The sequence below is a fragment of the Platichthys flesus genome, chromosome 18 (genome assembly GCF_949316205.1).
Source record: "Platichthys flesus chromosome 18, fPlaFle2.1, whole genome shotgun sequence".
NCBI lineage: Eukaryota > Metazoa > Chordata > Actinopteri > Pleuronectiformes > Pleuronectidae > Platichthys > Platichthys flesus.
This window is the reverse complement of record NC_084962.1, coordinates 422,014-438,879: the sequence shown is the minus strand read 5'-3', so window position 1 is coordinate 438,879 and position 16,866 is coordinate 422,014. Positions and strand designations below refer to the sequence as shown.

Below are 16,866 nucleotides of genomic sequence, written 5' to 3'. Positions count from 1 at the left end.
TGAACCACCGTGACACCACTCTACCTCAGGTATGTTCAGGAAAAGGTGTAACCAACAACAACATGGGGATAGCTCAGACAGTAAAAAAATCCTCCTGCGATGATGCAAAAGGTTTAATTTATTGGTAAAAGGAATTTAATTCTCTTTATGGTAAATAAACAAAGAAGGGACTCTACAGAAGTGGTTTGGCTGGAGAAAAATAAAGGCAGATAAATATCAGTATCTTTGTGGGTATGTGTTAAATAATGTTTCAAATGCCTTCCGGAAAAAAACTTCACCATCAGACCAACCAAAGAATGCACAACTCAACAAAAAATTAATCAAATTAACAGAAAAATAAATGTCACAAGCTATAGCAAATCATTTTACCACACTTTCTTTTTTTAAAGAAACTGCAACACATTCAACAATGAAAAAAACTTTTGCTCTCATTACAACTTAGAGACTCGAAATTATGAGATGTGACACATTACAGGTAGGCTATGGGCTAGAACTAAAGAACTTCTTGCGAAAATATAAATCTCACGATTTTTGTAATTATGGAGATATAATCTCACAACTATGAGGTGGTATGTCAACTGTGGGAAAGAGTTTTTTTCCTTTGTTGAATACACAAAACAAATATTTTAATGTCACAGCATTATCATTGAGCATGCAATGCATGTAGGCAGGACCGTCTTTTGGGAAGCCAACTCAATATCCAATGAGCCCATCTGTGTCTTTGTGTTAAGGTCATCGTCATTCAACACAGTTGACCGAGAAACAAGAGAGCAGGTGATAGAGCATTTACCGGCACCTTCCTCTCTCTGCGAACTTAGTCCTTGACATCGCCCACTCCGTCAGCATTGATGGCAAACATGGCTTCAGCCTCTGGCAGGCAGGGCGAGTCGTAGATTTTACAGATCCTCGTCTCTCCTCGACCTTTCCTAAGGTACAGACTGGAAGAACAAGACCAATTAAAAAAAAAATTGTGATGTTAGATTGATGTAACCAAGGTTTTATCAATCTGCAACAGTCAAAGCCTTCCAGCTGCTGTGATGTGTGCTATCATCCAAGTTTCTCTAAACCCCGCCATTTGTTTGTGGACTCACCCACCCCTCCATCGTCAGAGTGGTGAGTAGATAATGAGTGAATTTCCATTTTTGGGTGAACTATCCCTTTAAGCGATCACGAGTCGTTCTCAACTCAGAACCTTTCAACATTCAGCAACAGAAAGACACCACAACTGATTCTGTTTACAGAGTGAGGACATGAAAACATTCACTTGTTATCACAGAATTATTTTAAACATTCAGCTGTTCACGGAGGGAAATATAACTATGATGACACCAAACCATCTGCTCTTTCATGTTATGTAGTGCAGAGGGATGAGGCATCGCCTGATGATCTTGAAAATGGAGAATAATATAAGGATGACACACTGCATCACTCACCGTGTGGTGGAGGCATGAGCCATAATGTTGCCACCGATTGGTTTCTTGGGATCTGCAGAGAACATGGCTGCCCCGTCTACCTGTGCTACCACCTGGTTTGATATCACCACAGCAACGCCAAACTATTGTGAAATAGAACAGACAGAAATAGTTGTTAGACAACGAACTGCAAAATTTCTTGGTTAATCTGACAGAGCTATCCAAAGTAAGTCCCAAGCCAAGGATTGCCGAGTCAAGTCGAAGAGCTTAAACTTAATTTTAAAGACATTTGCATTCTAGCCTACAAAGTAACACTAAGAGTACTTAATTAATACAAATTAGCAAATACTGCATACCGCTTCAGAACACAACTATACACTTACTTTGGTACTGTATCCAACGAGTCATGGTCTAAATGAGGAGACCACGTTTAGTGTGGGTAGGGATGAATGAGTGAGGTTTGTGTTACGGGGAGAGCAAGTGAGTTGCTTTTACAGTATGTAATATTTTTCTCTTTCATCGAAGTGAGACTTAATATTTCGATAAATCAAATAAATGTTATGTTATGTTATGAATGCATAGCAAAGGAGAAAACACTGTGCACACAGCAGAAATGACTAGAAATCTTGGTCTTTAGTAACTCCTAATATATAAAACAAGAAATCTGTCATATTAAACAGCCCACCATAGAGAAAAAAGTCATAATTGAGGGATATTTTTTTCCTTTCTTGTCTTAACTTTGGGGCTTGGAATCTCTAGACACCTCACAATTCAATTAGATTCTACAACGCGTTATTCATGTTGAAAATCTTTACTGTTTGCGAAACTCATTGAGAACAAATTAACGTAAGAAGCGCCAATGGAAACCAAAATTATTAACTCCTTGAGGGCTGGATTATAAATCAAAATGAAATCAAAGTGTAAATTTTTAATCACAGGCCATCCAGCTTGTGTGGATTTTCATTCCAACAACTCATAAGGGGATTCTGTAGTGTCTATGACCACCATGCGCATGTATGCACTTCCAACAATGTCTGGGTATGTTCCTCCCAGACCTGGATCGGGGCATCAGTGAGCTCTTGGACATACTTGGACACTGGACTGTGAGACACAACGATACATTATGTCCGAGATGTTCTCAATCGGATTCAGGCCTGGGGGAACATGAGGGTCAGTCAGTGTCATCAATACCTTCGTCATCCAGGAACTGCCTACAGCTGTGGCTAAAAGTTTTGAGAATGATTCAGGTATTGGTTTTCACAAAGTGTGTTGCTTCAGTGTTTTTAGATATTTTTGTCAGATGTTACTATGGTATACTGAAGTATAATTACAAACATTTCATAAGTGTCAAAGGATATTATTGCCAATTACATTAAGTTTATGCAAAGAGTCAATATTTGCAATGTTGACCCTTCTTTTTCAAGACCTCTACAATTCACCCTGGCATGCTGTCAATAAACGTCTGGGACACATCCTAACTGATGGCAGCCCATTCTTGCATAATCAATGCATGGAGTTAGTGGGTTTTTTGTTTGTCCACCCGCCTCTTGAGGATTGACCACAAGTTCTGAATGGGATTAAGGTCTGGGGAATTTCCTAGCAATGGACCCAAAATGTCGATGTTTTGTTCCCCGAGCCACTTGGTTATCACTTTTGCCTTATGGCAGGGTGCTCCATCATGCTGGAAAAGGCATTGTTCGTCACCAAACTGATCTTGGATGGTTGGGAGAAGTGGCTCTCAGAGGATATTTGGTACCATTCTTTATTCATGGCTGTGTTCTTAGGCAAAATTGTTAGAGAGCCCACTCCCTTGGCTGAGAAACAACCCCACACATGATTGGTCTCAGGATGCTTTACTGTTGGCAAGACACAGGACTGATGGTAACGCTCACCTTTTCTTCTGTGGACAAGGTTTCTTCCAGATACCCAAAACAATCTGGAAGGGGATTCATCAGAGAAAATTACTTTACCCCAGTCCTCAGCAGTCCAATCCCTGTACCTTTGGCAGAATATCAGTCTGACCCTGATGTTTTCCCTGGAGAGACGTGGCTTCTTTGCTGCCCTTCTTGACACCAGGCCATCCTCCAAAAGTCTTTGTGTCACTGTGCGTGCAGATGCTCTCCCAAAGCTTTGCTCTTTTTTTCTATCTTGTCGTTATTTATTCTACTGTATTTTGTATCATGTCCTCCGGTAAAGCGAGCCCTATCATCATATATGATAGAGAACAACTTCTGTCCATCGGTTTGATGGTAAAAAACACCTTTTCACCACCACCGACAACAAACAAAGGAGACTACCCATGGCGCGGTTTACCTGCCGTACCTGGAACTCGGAGGCGACGACGAAGGAAACGAGTATCGCGGGCAGGTGTCCTGGTCCGGCTGAGGAAACGTGAAAACCGGCCTCCCCTACCAAGCATTCTTCTGGCTAATGTCCAGTCCCTGGACAACAAGCTGGACGAACTTCGTAGCAGGATGGCTTTTCAACGAGACATCAAGTTTTGTAACGTGTTGGTTTTCACGGAGACTTGGCTCGACCCCTCGATCCCGGACAAGACCCTTGTTTCCGTGGGGGTCTCCATTCACCGCCAGGACCGGACAACAAACTCAGGTAAGAGCAAGGGAGGGGGTGTCTGCTTCATTGTGAATAATCTGTGTGGTGCTCTAATGTGAGGATTATTTCTTCAGGCTGTACTCTGGACCTGGAGCACCTCATGATCAGATGCCGACCTTATTACATCCCGAGGGAGTTAACATCGGTCATTATAACAGCGGTGTACATTCCGGCACACGCCTACACCAACCAGGCACTGGACGAGCTTCATGCTGTGATCAACAAGGCGGTGACATCACGGCCCGAGGCTGCGTTTATCATGGCCGGGGATTTGTCCTGCCGAGATACTTCCAGCACATCAGCTGCCCGACGCGCGGCGCGCACACACTCGACCATGTTTACACTCCCTTCCGGGGTGCGTATAAGGCCCTCCCCCGCCCCCCCACTCGGCAAATCAGATCACGTTTCAGTCCTGCTGCTGCCTTCCTATAGGCAGAAACTCAAGTGTGACAGACCGGTGACTCGGACCATTCAGCGGTGGACCGATCAGTCCGACTCTGCTCTTCAGGACTGTTTCAGCACAACGTAGTGGTGCGTGTTCCAGGATGATGACATAAACGCGTACACGGACGCGGCCATCTGCTACATCAGCATATGAATCAATGACGTCGTACCCAGGATTACTGTGCGAACATTTCAAAACCAGAAGCCCTGGATAAATGGTGACTTCCATGCTAAACTCAAAGCACGGACTGCTGCCTACATCTCAGGGGATCTGGAGGAATACAAGAAATCCAGGTACGCGCTTCGGAGTGCCATTAGCAGTGCTAAGAGACTCTACAGGGACAAAGTGGAGTCCCATTACAAGGGATCCAATACTACGTACATGTGGGCCGGATTGAGAACCATCACAGACTACAAAGCTAAAACCAGTAGTGTCTGCATCTCTCCCAGAGGATCTGAACACTTTTTATGCACGCTTTGAGAGTAACACCCCGGCTGCGGAAATCAAAGAGGCCCAGGAGGACCGCTGCCCCCCGGTCATATCTAGGGGAGACGTGTGGAAATCTCTACCGGATCTACACACGAAAGGCACCTGGACCTGATGGCATCCCTGGCCGAGCTCTCAAGGTGTGTGCTGATCAGCTGGCAGATGTGTTCACAGACATCTTCAACCTGTAACTGCTCCAGTCTGTTGTCCCCGCATGCTTCAAGATGACCATCATTGTCTCTTTTCCCAAAAAAACAAAAATCCTCTGCCTGAACGACTACCGCCAAGAAGCACTCACTTCCATTATCATGAAGTGCTTTGAGCGGCTGGTCCAACCATTCATCACCTCATACCTCCCTGACTCTATGGACCCTCTTCAGTTCGCCTACAGGTCAAATAGGTCGACTGCAGATGCCATCTCCCTCACCCTCCACACTGCCCTCTCGGCAGCACCACATCCTCCACCCTGACTCTCAACACCGGTGCCCCCAGGGCTGCGTGCTTAGTCCTCTCCTGTACTCCCTGTTCACGCATGACTGCGTGGCCACCCAATGCTCCAACTTGATCGTCAAGTTTGCTGATGACACCACTGTCATAGGCCTGATCACCGGCGACGATGAGAAGGCGATGTCAGGTCAGAGCCCTGACATATTGGTGCCAGGACAACAACCTCCATCTTAACGTCAGCAAAACGAAGGAGCTGATCGTGGACTACAGGAAGAGACAAGGAGTGGAACACGCCCCGCTATCCATCAACGGGACCACGGTGGAGCGAGTCAGCAGCTTCAAATTCCTCGGGGTCCACATCACCGATGACCTGACCTGGACCCATCACACACACTCCATCAGGAAGACTGCTAGGCAGCGGCTCTTCTTCCTCTGCAGGCTGCGGAAGCTCCACATGGACTCCAGGATTCTCTGCAACTTCTAGAGTTGCACAATAGAGAGCATCCTGACTGGCTGCATCACCGCCTGGTATGGCAACTGCACCGTCCTTAACCGTAAGGCTCTACAGAGGGTGGTGAAGACTGCCCAGCACATCACCAGGACGGCGCTACCATCCATAGAGGACCTCTACACCCAGCGGTGCAGGAAGAAGAGCAGCCGGATTATTAAAGGCCCCTTTCACCCCAGCCATAAACATTTTTGCCTGCTGCCGTCTAGCCGAAGGTACCGCAGCATCCGGGCCCGCACCACCAGGCTCAGAGACAGTTTCATCCCCCAGGCCATAAGACTTTTAAACTCCTCTGAACTGCAATAATTCCACCAGACCAGCACTGTGACATATTTGCATATTGCACATAAATGCACTATTGTTGTTTTATTTTCTCTTTAGCTGTTTAGATATATATACTTTATTTCTATTTTAAATTTTGATATTCTATTTTATACTATTTTTATTTTATTTTATAGGTTGTAATTACTTGAGCATTGCTAGAAGAGAGCCTGTGACTCAAGCATTTCACTGCCAGCGACTGCTTAATGTTATTGTTGTGCATTTGATAATAAAAATCTTGAATCTTGAATCTTGGTGTTAAAGTCCAAGTCTAGTAAGAAGTAATTTTTGATTTGTCAAGTCAAGTGTGAAGACATCGTGACATTGTGACTTGAATCTGACTTGAGTCCAGGTCGTATGACTCGAGTCCACATCCCTGGTGCTTCAATACGACAGTTACACAGCCTTACTATATAAAGTGCCTCAAGAGTATATGTATATTGTGATTTGGGGTGATACATATAAAGTTTAAAGGCAGTGCGGCCTAGGGGGTAGAGTGGTCATCCTCCAACAAGAAGGTTGGCAGTTCAACTGCACCCTTCCCCATCTGCATCCCGATGTGTCCTTGGGCAAGATACTGAAATACCTAAAATGGCCCCTCATGATGTTGAATGCACCTACTGTAAGTCTCTTTGGATAAAAGTGCCTGGCAAATGACATGTAATGTAATTTAATTTGCATCACTGTGTGGACTGTGTAGATTGAGAGTACATTTCCGTAATTTTGACAAAAAAAATAATAAACTGTGAATTGGTCTTTATGGTATCCTGATTTCCAAAAAAATGGAAATCAATGTGGCAGTTGATAATACTATGGTGTCATTGTCCACAAATAAGTCGGTTTAGGTCAATGTACTTTTGGTTCATTATGAAACTTTACAGGGTCAGATTATGTCAGCTCAGTTGACGATACTTCAATGTGGCCCGCAGCGCATTTGCATACACACTGCTAAAAGAATGCGGCCACATGCCTCCAAGACCATCTCTGAATGCGGTCAGTGTTTAAATCTCAATATGTCTCAGTTTCGTTAACGTCTGTAGTTCAAGCTAACCATTTGTGATTGGTTCACTGAAGACAGATGTTAACATCAGGTATTAACAGGGCCTTACTTCGTCTGCCAGTCTGAGCAGCATTCGGAGGAAACGTCCCAGGTGTCCCTGTCTGGCCGACAGCTCTCCTCTACCCGAGTAGTCTGTTCTGTACAGAGCAGTGGCACTGTCCACTATCAGCAGGGCATACCTGGCACAAAGAAAGAGCGAGTTACATACCAGGGGCCTCATTTATAAACGTTGTGTATGCACAAAAGGGGGCCTGAAACGTGCGTAAGCCACTTCTCACGTAAACGTTTGGATAATAAAAACAAACTTGACGTGAAAATTTGCGCATTTCTACTCAAACTTTGACCCATGCGTACGAACATTGTAGAGACGTGAAAGACACTGATATGGCGGGGTGACCTTAGGCAGTCTATTGATCCACCTCAGCATTAACAATAAAACCAACAGTGTTATTTTTGCTCACGCAACATAACCGTTCCATACGAACGTTAAATTGAAAAAGATCTACAACAACTTACAGTAAATTACGTTTCCATACCATTAAACAGCGGAGTTAGAGAGCCAAGTTAATAGTAGTTTTTAATAATGATGAATTTATAATTATAATATAATTGTGCTGAACTGAGTCCAGTATTAGACTGACCCAACGGAACCGATCCATCCATCCATCCCAGTAAAAACACAATCATATAAATATAATTCTGTAAAATGTATGATTACATTGGATGATTCAATTTAAGAGCAGGCGATACAAGATCTCTCACATTGTGACAGTGTGAAGACATCATTTTTTTGCCTCTACCTTTGAATTAGATTTGCTTTTATTTCAGGCTCTTTTCTTTTTATCGTCCTCACTCTCCCTCATTATCAGCAGAAGTGTATCAGTGTATTTTCTTTATTAATGTCATCACTGCTGTCCCATAAAATTGCTCTTCACCTCCACCTCAGTAGAAAAACACCTCGATGTCAGTGTCAGAGAGTTTTGCTTCCTCTTCCTACCTCTATCTCACTGCTTGATAATGACTCACCGTTGTAATTTAATTTCATGAGATACTTTGCATTGACCATTTATGGCTTTCACAACAATATTATTACTGTGTAGGGCTGTTGGATGGACTTTTGGGAGTCGAACATAAAAAAGACCAAGCTTAACCCTAGAACACTAACGTCTGGTGTATTTTACCCGAGCAAGTGTGGTCATGGGATTTTCGTTGTGTTGCTGCTGTCTGAGTGGCGTGAGTCCTTGGGTAGCTTCAAGATGCTGACTGACGTCATAGAAGGTAGGGTAGTTTCCCTGCTCCCATCCCTGTTTTTTTCAATAGGCACTAACGTGGGGTAATTTTCACCCCACGTTAGTGACAGAGGGTAAAATATTTGTTGAATATAATATAAGTTGTCCATGATGCAGGGAGACTGTGCCTTCACCGGACATGTTCCAGGAACGGCTGGACTGAAGAACATGTTCCCAGGTCTTTTTTTCTTTTTAAGGAATATTTCATTAACGACTCCCTATTTTTTCACAAAGTCTAGAGCCTTTTTATAGGGTCCCCCCATGATACCCTTTTTTCGTTCATGAGATGTTGTATCGGGGTATATAAAAGAAGAGTACTCAATATTGCCATGTATTTTTGTACATTAATATATTTTGATGAGTATTTATTATTGTTATATCGGGTAAAATGTACCCGACGTTAGTGATGGTGTGACTAATTGTACGTTAGTGTTATAGGGTTAAAAAAGAAAATACTATTAGACAAAAGTGGTCAGATTAGAGTTACCGCCATCACTGGACATGACACAGTCGTAGTGGATTCTTAAGGCTCCTTTCACATGATCCTCTTCCAGAAGAAAAAGACTTGCAAAAGCTCCGGGTACCAGTGTAGAACGCAACATGAATGATCAATTACAAGCGTTGCTGAGCTTGTTGTCATTGCTAACAGCTGTTGTGCAGTTTAAATCAGCATTTTACAACATTACAGCTGCTTATATTTTTTGGAGACAAGCTATTATTTGAGCAATCTGTGACAATTCCAATGTCCAGCAGGAGGTGCATCTCTTACTCTTTACAATAACAATGCACATGCCTAGTTAATGTGCGGTCATGTGATACACAATTCTCGGTTTGTTAATATGGACTGATATGGAACCAATATGTTTACATGGAGATTGTAATGGTAGGTTTATTTTAACATTGAGAGACAGAATATTTAAAAAATCCCCAAAATGACATCATATAAAATGTATAAATTGATTTGCATTTGATTTTGTGAAATAATTATTTAATCCCCTAGCAAACATGACGTTGTACTTAGTGGAGAAATCTTTGTTGGCAAGCAAGGAGGTCAGACATTTTTTTAAGGCTGTCGCTTGGCATCTCGAAACTTCAGCTCCCTCCACAGATATTCTATGGGATTAAGGTCCGGAGACTGGCTAGGCCACTCCATGACCTTAATGTGCTTCTTCATGAGCCACTCCTTTGTTGCCTTGGCTGAATTTTTTGGTTCATTGTCATGCTGGAAAACCCATCCACAGCCCATTTTCAGTGTCCTTCAGTGGTGAAGTCGTCCTATCCCCTTAGATGGTGAAGGGCATTCCTTTTTTCTTAAACCGAGAAAGAAAAATATTGTCTTTGTTCATTCCCACAACTCCATTGAAAAATGAAGGCAAGTCTGTCAGACCAAGCAGACCAATCACAGCTCGTGCAGTCTGTGTCGCTACGTATATCGTCAACGCAGATGCATGAATTGAATACACTAGTTTACAGTACAACGAGCATCTGGAAAATTGCGCTGTACAGACGAGGCTAGATTTGGAAAACTGTGCTGTCAGTAAAGTGAAGTAAATATCTGAATGAACTGGCAATAAGGGAGTTCTATTTCACAGAAAAATGAAAATTCAACCATCTACTTACACTAGTGTGCCCGAGGGCAAGAGCTTCTGTGCAGTTTTTGTTTTTTTAGGTGTGTGGCGTCTCTTAATCACAAGTCACCTACATCTATGATTCTTCCCACCCATGCCTAGAACTGTTGCAATGGATACACACCTAAAAATATCAACAATATCTACCAAACAGATTTTGGACGAGTAAGTTCTTCCTCATGGGTTCCAATGATTCTTTAAACATTTTAAGGACTTTTAAGGGGCCCAACTCTCTCACATTAAAGGGGACATATTATGAAAAATCAACTTTTGTAGTGCTTCTACACGTTAAGTTGGGTATCTGGCATGTCTACCGTCCCAAAACCTCTGGAAAAAAACAACTTTCGCGATTTGTTGTGGTTCGCCTATGTAAGAAACTATACTCGTGTGGCAGTGAGTGTCTTCAACTAGAAAATCTGTTGTTTTGTTTCGGTTATTAACGGTGACATGTAAGCTAGGTGGCGTTATCCTCATAGCAGTCAGTGCCGGTCTTGCCGGCCGGCGTTGGCGGCAGCGAGCAGACGGCTGCTCGGTGGCGGGTTGGTCCTCGGCTGTTCCCAGGCGGCTCACTGCGAGGCTGGCTGCTGACTTCACACACCTGACAGCCGGACACGTCTCACCGGCTCAGGGTTCCCCACATCTGCAGGGTATCTCATTTTCATCCTTGATCATTATCAATCTGTGACAAATCTCCAGCATGTGTGTCCCCTGTGTGTGTCCCGCTACGGTTAGCAGCAGCGGGCTAACACTAGTTTGCTGTTAGTTTGTGTCTAAAGTTGCAGCACTTTCTGGAATGGCTGCTTGTGAACGTATTTACAGCAGTATTGCATGTGGAACCCCGGACCGGGAAGCATCGGACTGGGAGGTGGGGGGAGAGATCCCATTTCGGGTCCGGAGTGGAGGAACAATGCTCTCTGAGTCGTAGCGTGTGTGTGTGTGTGTGTGTGTGTGTGTGTGTGTGTGTGTGTGTGTGTGTGTGTGTGTGTGTGTGTGTGTGTGTGTGTGTGTGTGTGTGTGTGTGTGTGTGTGTGTGTGTGTGTGTGTGTGTGTGTGTGTGTGTGTGTGTGTGTGTGTGTGTGTGTGTGTGTGTGTGTGTGTGTGTGTGTGTGTGTGTGTGTGTGTGTGTGTGTGTGTGTGTGTGTGTGTGTGTGTGTGTGTGTGTGTGTGTGTGTTTCGCCCCGGTAGACGCAGCACCTATTAATAGAAAACAATGCATTCGGAGGCTAACCCGATTCGTTGCTTCTTTGTGTGTCGCCCGGTTGAAACAGCAGGTATAACTTAAAACAGCTGTTTGTGGCGCTTTGTTAGAAAATAGCACCGGAACGTGTTCCAGGACCCCCTCCCCCCGGTCTCCGGCTGCATTGTACCCGTGCTTAGGTGCTCGTTCAGCGGACAGCCTCTCCTGTGATACCCGGGCGGCGAAGCGGAGGAGGAGGAGGGGGAGAGAGCTGCGCCTTATAACAGGTCAATCTGAGGAAGGCTGTTTTAGACAGGTTAAAAAGGGTGCCGTTTTAAATGATCGTGGTATTTTGACCAAACATTTTTAGACATTTCATTAAGACCCCAAGGAGCCATATCAACTGTGGTGAAATGTGCATAATATGTCCCTTTTAAAGGACCCAAAATGGCAAAATCGAGACACGCTTTACTGATGCTTACAGAAAGCAATAAGACTTGCACTTGTTGTGGTTAAGAAAAACTGTATTGAGAGAACTTCAATTGTATATTCCTTCAAAATATACAATTAGTATTGGAAATAATTAGAATGTGTCTATATTCAATGAAAGTTGGTCCCTGATTTGATGGAAACTTGAGTAGTTTATGCCCTCAGTTTCCCTGCATATCTGCCAATTTGACAACAATCACTCAACTGAGACAGTGTTTTATTTAAGAAATTAAAGTGCAGACAGTATTCATTAAATAAACAAGATCAATCACAAACAAATGTTGATGCGATAACAATTTTGTACAGAGAAACTTACTACCAGCATTTATAAAGTCATCCACCAGATTCACTGCAGCTGACAGGCCAAGTCAATCCTTGTAATGATAGTGTTTTCCCTCTCTTCCATCTGTAACAAATATCTTGCATACAGCATATTTTTTAGCTGGTTTTGGGGATACCTTGGAGGTCATGTCCGGGTCGTCATCTTGTCTGTTGCCTGCCAAATAAGCAAGGGTTTTTCTAGATCATGCTGGGAACTATGTTGGGTTCCAACCTCCCCTTGACTGAATCTTGATGTTGGCCTAGTGCTGACCTCCTTTGGCGATCTCTCAATCTGTGCAGTGAGGTCCTCTTTGACAAACCTGGTTTTGGAACATAAAATTAAAGATGCCCGATTACGAATATTTCAATTGGTCTTGTGTGGAAATAAACGGATGATACTTCTTAACATGTAAAAAAGAAAAAAAAAAAAAAGAGATTAAACATCTTCAAGTCAAAAGGCGATGAAACACACAGAAGGCACAGGAGAAAAATGTCTAGAGAGGTTGTGGTGATAAGAGACAACACTATATGTGTGTTGTCAAGAAAATAAGGTGATCTCTGCAGCGGAATTACTATGTTACTTTCTCCCCTGCCTGGGTTGTTGCTGTTAGGAATGCATCTGTGCAGAAAATGTTTCTCTGACTTGTGCGTGAAAGGTCTTAAAACAGCTTGGATTTGTGCAGCTGTTTTTCCAGGCTACTTTGTATTTAAATATTTTATTTGTGAAATTATTATGTATTTTCCAGCAGTAAATAACACCAATTTAGTGACCATATGGCAAACACATCTTTACTTGTCACATGTGCTTTCAGTGTTCCATGCAACAACTGAGTCCCAACAGATTTGGTGGATGTTAAAAAGAACATCTGTTTGTGAAAACATGTACCATCTGGCATCCTGTGTCTCAGTATTGTCTTTTATGGGTCTGTTGTGATGTGTTCTATTTGGGGAAATCAACAGTCAACAGAAATAGCTATGTTTGCCATGATAAACTTAATGATACACTTAAAACAGTAGCCTTTTAAGGCTAAAATAAGACTACTGTTAAAGTAGTTGCAACGCAGTTGACTAAAGAGCAAGGTGAATCTGTTTTCACATATTAACTCCAGACATGTGTCTCTTGTGTGAGTGAGACGCATTCTTACATGCTGTAAATACTTGTGTCATTTTTGGTTAATGTGAGGTGGTGTGGCTGATCTGAGTAAGGATTTCTTTGTAAAGACGACTATTTTAATGCTGATATTGTTAGCCTCCATGTATTCAAATGTGTGTACATGTTTAAAAGAGCAAAAAGCAATATAAAGGTGAGCAGAAGCAAGCACTAAGTTGCTAAACTCTCCATTATGACCACTTTTACTCTGAATTCACTGGACAATTAGTTATTTTATAATTAGTTATTGACAAGAAACAATGATGACAATGAAATCTACACAGGCTTATTTTCCCCTCTTTCCTCAACCTGCCCAATAGCTCCTTGTTAACAAGGTAAGCAGGTTTCGTGAATTGCTTTGAATTTGGAAACAACTAGGTAAATAAAAACTTTGGAGGATGGTAACATTTGATGCAGTTGTGAAATAACGCCTTGAATTTTACAGTAGCGGTTTAAAACTGTTCACGTTATCAGACCAGTTAGTGCACAGCTCGGCTGTACTGTTATGTGAAAATCTCCATTAGCCCCTGCAGCTGACTGGAGCGAATGTGCATAACATTGTAAACTTACAGTCTGTAATGAAACTGTATTCTGAAGCGATCTAGACTGAATGCTAATTGAAAACAAACATTTAACTTATGTTACTTACGGGTTGCGTCTCTGGGTTCTCCGCACAGCCCTTCACAGAGGGAACACCGCCATCTTTGAGCAATAACCAAGCTGCAAATACAGCTTCAAGCTGGGCTCTGTTGATGAGAGTCCTCCCTGAAGTGGCGTAAACAAACAAAGAAGGTTGCATGTGGTTGAACGTCAGTCCTATTTACAGAACGCCAGTGCCGCGTTCTTCCGCGATGATAACCTTAAGGGATCGGAGTAGACGTATTTGGGGAGGGGGGCTGGAGAACAAAGGGGGAAAGCAGCGAGCCGGGGGGGGGTCTAATTAGCATGACTGAGCGACCCTTGAAACGAAAAGTCACTCGTGATTGGCTGGTAGAAGTGTTACCATTGGTCACCCTGGGTCATTGCAGCACACACATGGGCAAGCCCCTCCAACACAATATTAATAATAAAAAATTAATATGTAATTGTTACTAATAATATATATAATAATACATATTATAGCCTTTACCAAAAGCACTGCAGTTAATTAAGACTTTACATTCATTCATGTGATGCTTGATGTTATATGTGAACATATTGTACAGGGAAAAAAACATCAACAACGTATATGTTGAGTCAAAGCTTTATTTACATACACCACAAATATTGTACAAACCCAACTGGCCTAGCCAGTGAAAAACTAATCAGGTGAAGCTTGAAATGTCTCTTTGCAGCCTCTGGATCATACGTTCTTTGTGGGACTCTGTCCGAATCTGCCCCAGTGTTTAGATGTCTGTGGTGTGTAGCTATGAGATCCAGTGTAGGTTCTAGTCTTATTTGAAGTGTGGTAAACAGGTCGGTGAGCTCCTGGCTTTGGAAGGATGGATCCAATTCATCTGTCCCGTTTCAATGATATGTAAACACAATCAGTACAATTACCACAGTTCATTGACAACATACACCTATAAATGTTACTTATTTAAAGGGGACATATTATGAAAATTCCACTTTTGTAGTGCTTCTACACGTTAATTTGTGTATCTGGCATGTCTACCGTCCCAAAAGCTCTGGGAAAAAAAACTCCCATGATTTGTTGTGGTTCCTCTATGTCAGAAAACGATACGCTAGAGTGCGTCAAATGGGATTACGACCGAAATAAACGTCAGTCACACAATGCCCATGTAGGGAGTCTCGCTACATAGCCTTGGACGAGCGAGCTAACGCTAGCCGGGATGGCGTAGCAGCAATGTCTGCTGCTACCCGTCAGACATTTAAGTGGCTGCATAAACAAGGGACCCCCGGGACACCTCTAAACGTTGACTCAACAGTGTGGGAGGATGCTCCTGCTGCGCCAGCTCAAGCTCCCACTGCGGGGCTGCACTGGGGAGCTGGGGCTCTCGCAGCCAGGCTCACCGGGTGTGAGGGGGGCGGGGCACTCAAAACAGGTCAATCTGAGGAGGGTTGTCTCAGACAGGGTAAAAAGGGTGCTGTTTTAAACAATCCTTGTGGTATTTTGACCAAAATATGTTATCGACATTTCATGAAGACCCCAAGGAACCATATCAACTGTGGTAAAAAAGGCATAATATGTCCCCTTTAATGAATCTAACCTTACCCTCTTTCTTCTCTGCCAACTCCTGAACTCCTCAATGCTGAGGCAAGGTCCGTATGGATGTACTGGAAGCTCCTTCATACTGGCTCATAGTGGGTCTTAGTAAGTCATAGTACAGGCAGCTGGAAAACAACATGAGTAACATGAGTTTATTATTAATAAACGGAAATAGCCTCGCTGCATCACCGTTGGAAGATCAACAGCAAAATTCCTTAGAAAATCCTAAACAGATACTTACGTACAATGGTGCTGTTTTTCCGCACTGCAAATGCAGACTTTCAGCGAGTCTCGGCGTAATGTGCAGTGACCGCCTCTATGTGTGCGGGAATCAGGCTGTGAAACAACAACGATGAAAAAGATCAGATAAAGTAAACTGGAGAATTTATTTTCATTCAGCACATCTCTTCCTTAATCATACCCTCGCTCCGCCGGCCATTTTCATCAGAGCTGTGAAGAGACGGAGAGCTTCCTACAAAATAAAAAAAAACGCGGGTTTATGAAAAAACTTACAGAGAACAAATTGTTAGATTTAAGTAGTTCATACATATCAGGGTTTCCCCCAGCACTATCTTGTTAAGGCGGCCGCCTTAACAAGACTAGAGCCCCGCCTTGACTACCAATGTATTGAAAAAAAAAAAAAAAAAAAAAAAAAAGTTGAAAAAAAAAAAAAATGGCATTGATAATACTCAGGTAATACTGTTTACAACATTAGTCGTGCCAATAAAGTTTTTTGAGTGTAATTGAGACGGCGACATCTGGTGGTTGAATATATTGTTGCATAGTCTATCATAGTCACCTGTCAATCTACCGCCAGTGACGTGCGGTGAGGTCAGTGAGTGGGTAGGCACTGAGTTCTGAAAGCCAGATTTCTCTAAACCTATATATTGTTAAATCAAAAACAATAAACAACAAACAGGCACGCACGGCCGATTTCAAATAAGTACTACTTCTATTCAACTTAAAAATAAAAGACAGCATTCATCATTATGTAGGACTACAGCATAACGGACAGATAGGACCGCCTTCTCCAACGTGGAACGCCCTCTCCGTGCCTCTCCGCGGCTCCTCGGAGAGCTTTTCGTGCAGCTCTCCTTTTTCTAACTACACGTCGAAATGGCGGAGAGCCCACGGATAGCCCTTGGCTGTGATTGGTCCGCTAACGCCAGCATTTCGGAATGGAAACTTCCTGTTCCATTCCCTACATCACAATTAACCAAAATCACAACTACGACTATATAATTAATGTGACAAGTGTGTTAAGCCAGCGGCGTTGTCCGGCTGACGGTGGCTGGTTAGAGCACTTACGGC

At 43.1% G+C, this 16,866-nt stretch overlaps 1 protein-coding gene and 1 long non-coding RNA gene across 4 annotated transcripts in view; both read right to left on the bottom strand.

Annotated features, from left to right (window-relative positions):
• Positions 1 to 16,866, bottom strand: part of rad51b (RAD51 paralog B) — a 49,987-nt gene that overhangs the window by 10,084 nt on the left and 23,037 nt on the right. Inside the window, exons 8-10 of one of the 3 annotated variants that reach the window (XM_062411548.1) lie at positions 7,342 to 7,471; positions 1,434 to 1,555; positions 791 to 938 (exon numbers count right to left, since the gene is read on the bottom strand). In XM_062411548.1, the coding sequence (XP_062267532.1) occupies positions 815 to 938; positions 1,434 to 1,555; positions 7,342 to 7,471 (376 nt within the window). In that variant the 3' untranslated portion in view covers positions 791 to 814. Of the gene's footprint in view, positions 1 to 120; positions 939 to 1,433; positions 1,556 to 7,341; positions 7,472 to 16,866 lie in introns of those variants that run through there. The other 2 variants (XM_062411549.1, XM_062411547.1) reach the window with 2 other exon arrangements.
• LOC133973594 (uncharacterized) lies at positions 14,583 to 16,190 on the bottom strand. The gene is made up of 4 exons (XR_009924585.1): positions 15,977 to 16,190; positions 15,797 to 15,891; positions 15,562 to 15,680; positions 14,583 to 14,842 (listed from the first exon to the last, which is right to left on the bottom strand). It is a non-coding gene; the product is annotated as an uncharacterized LOC133973594 (long non-coding RNA).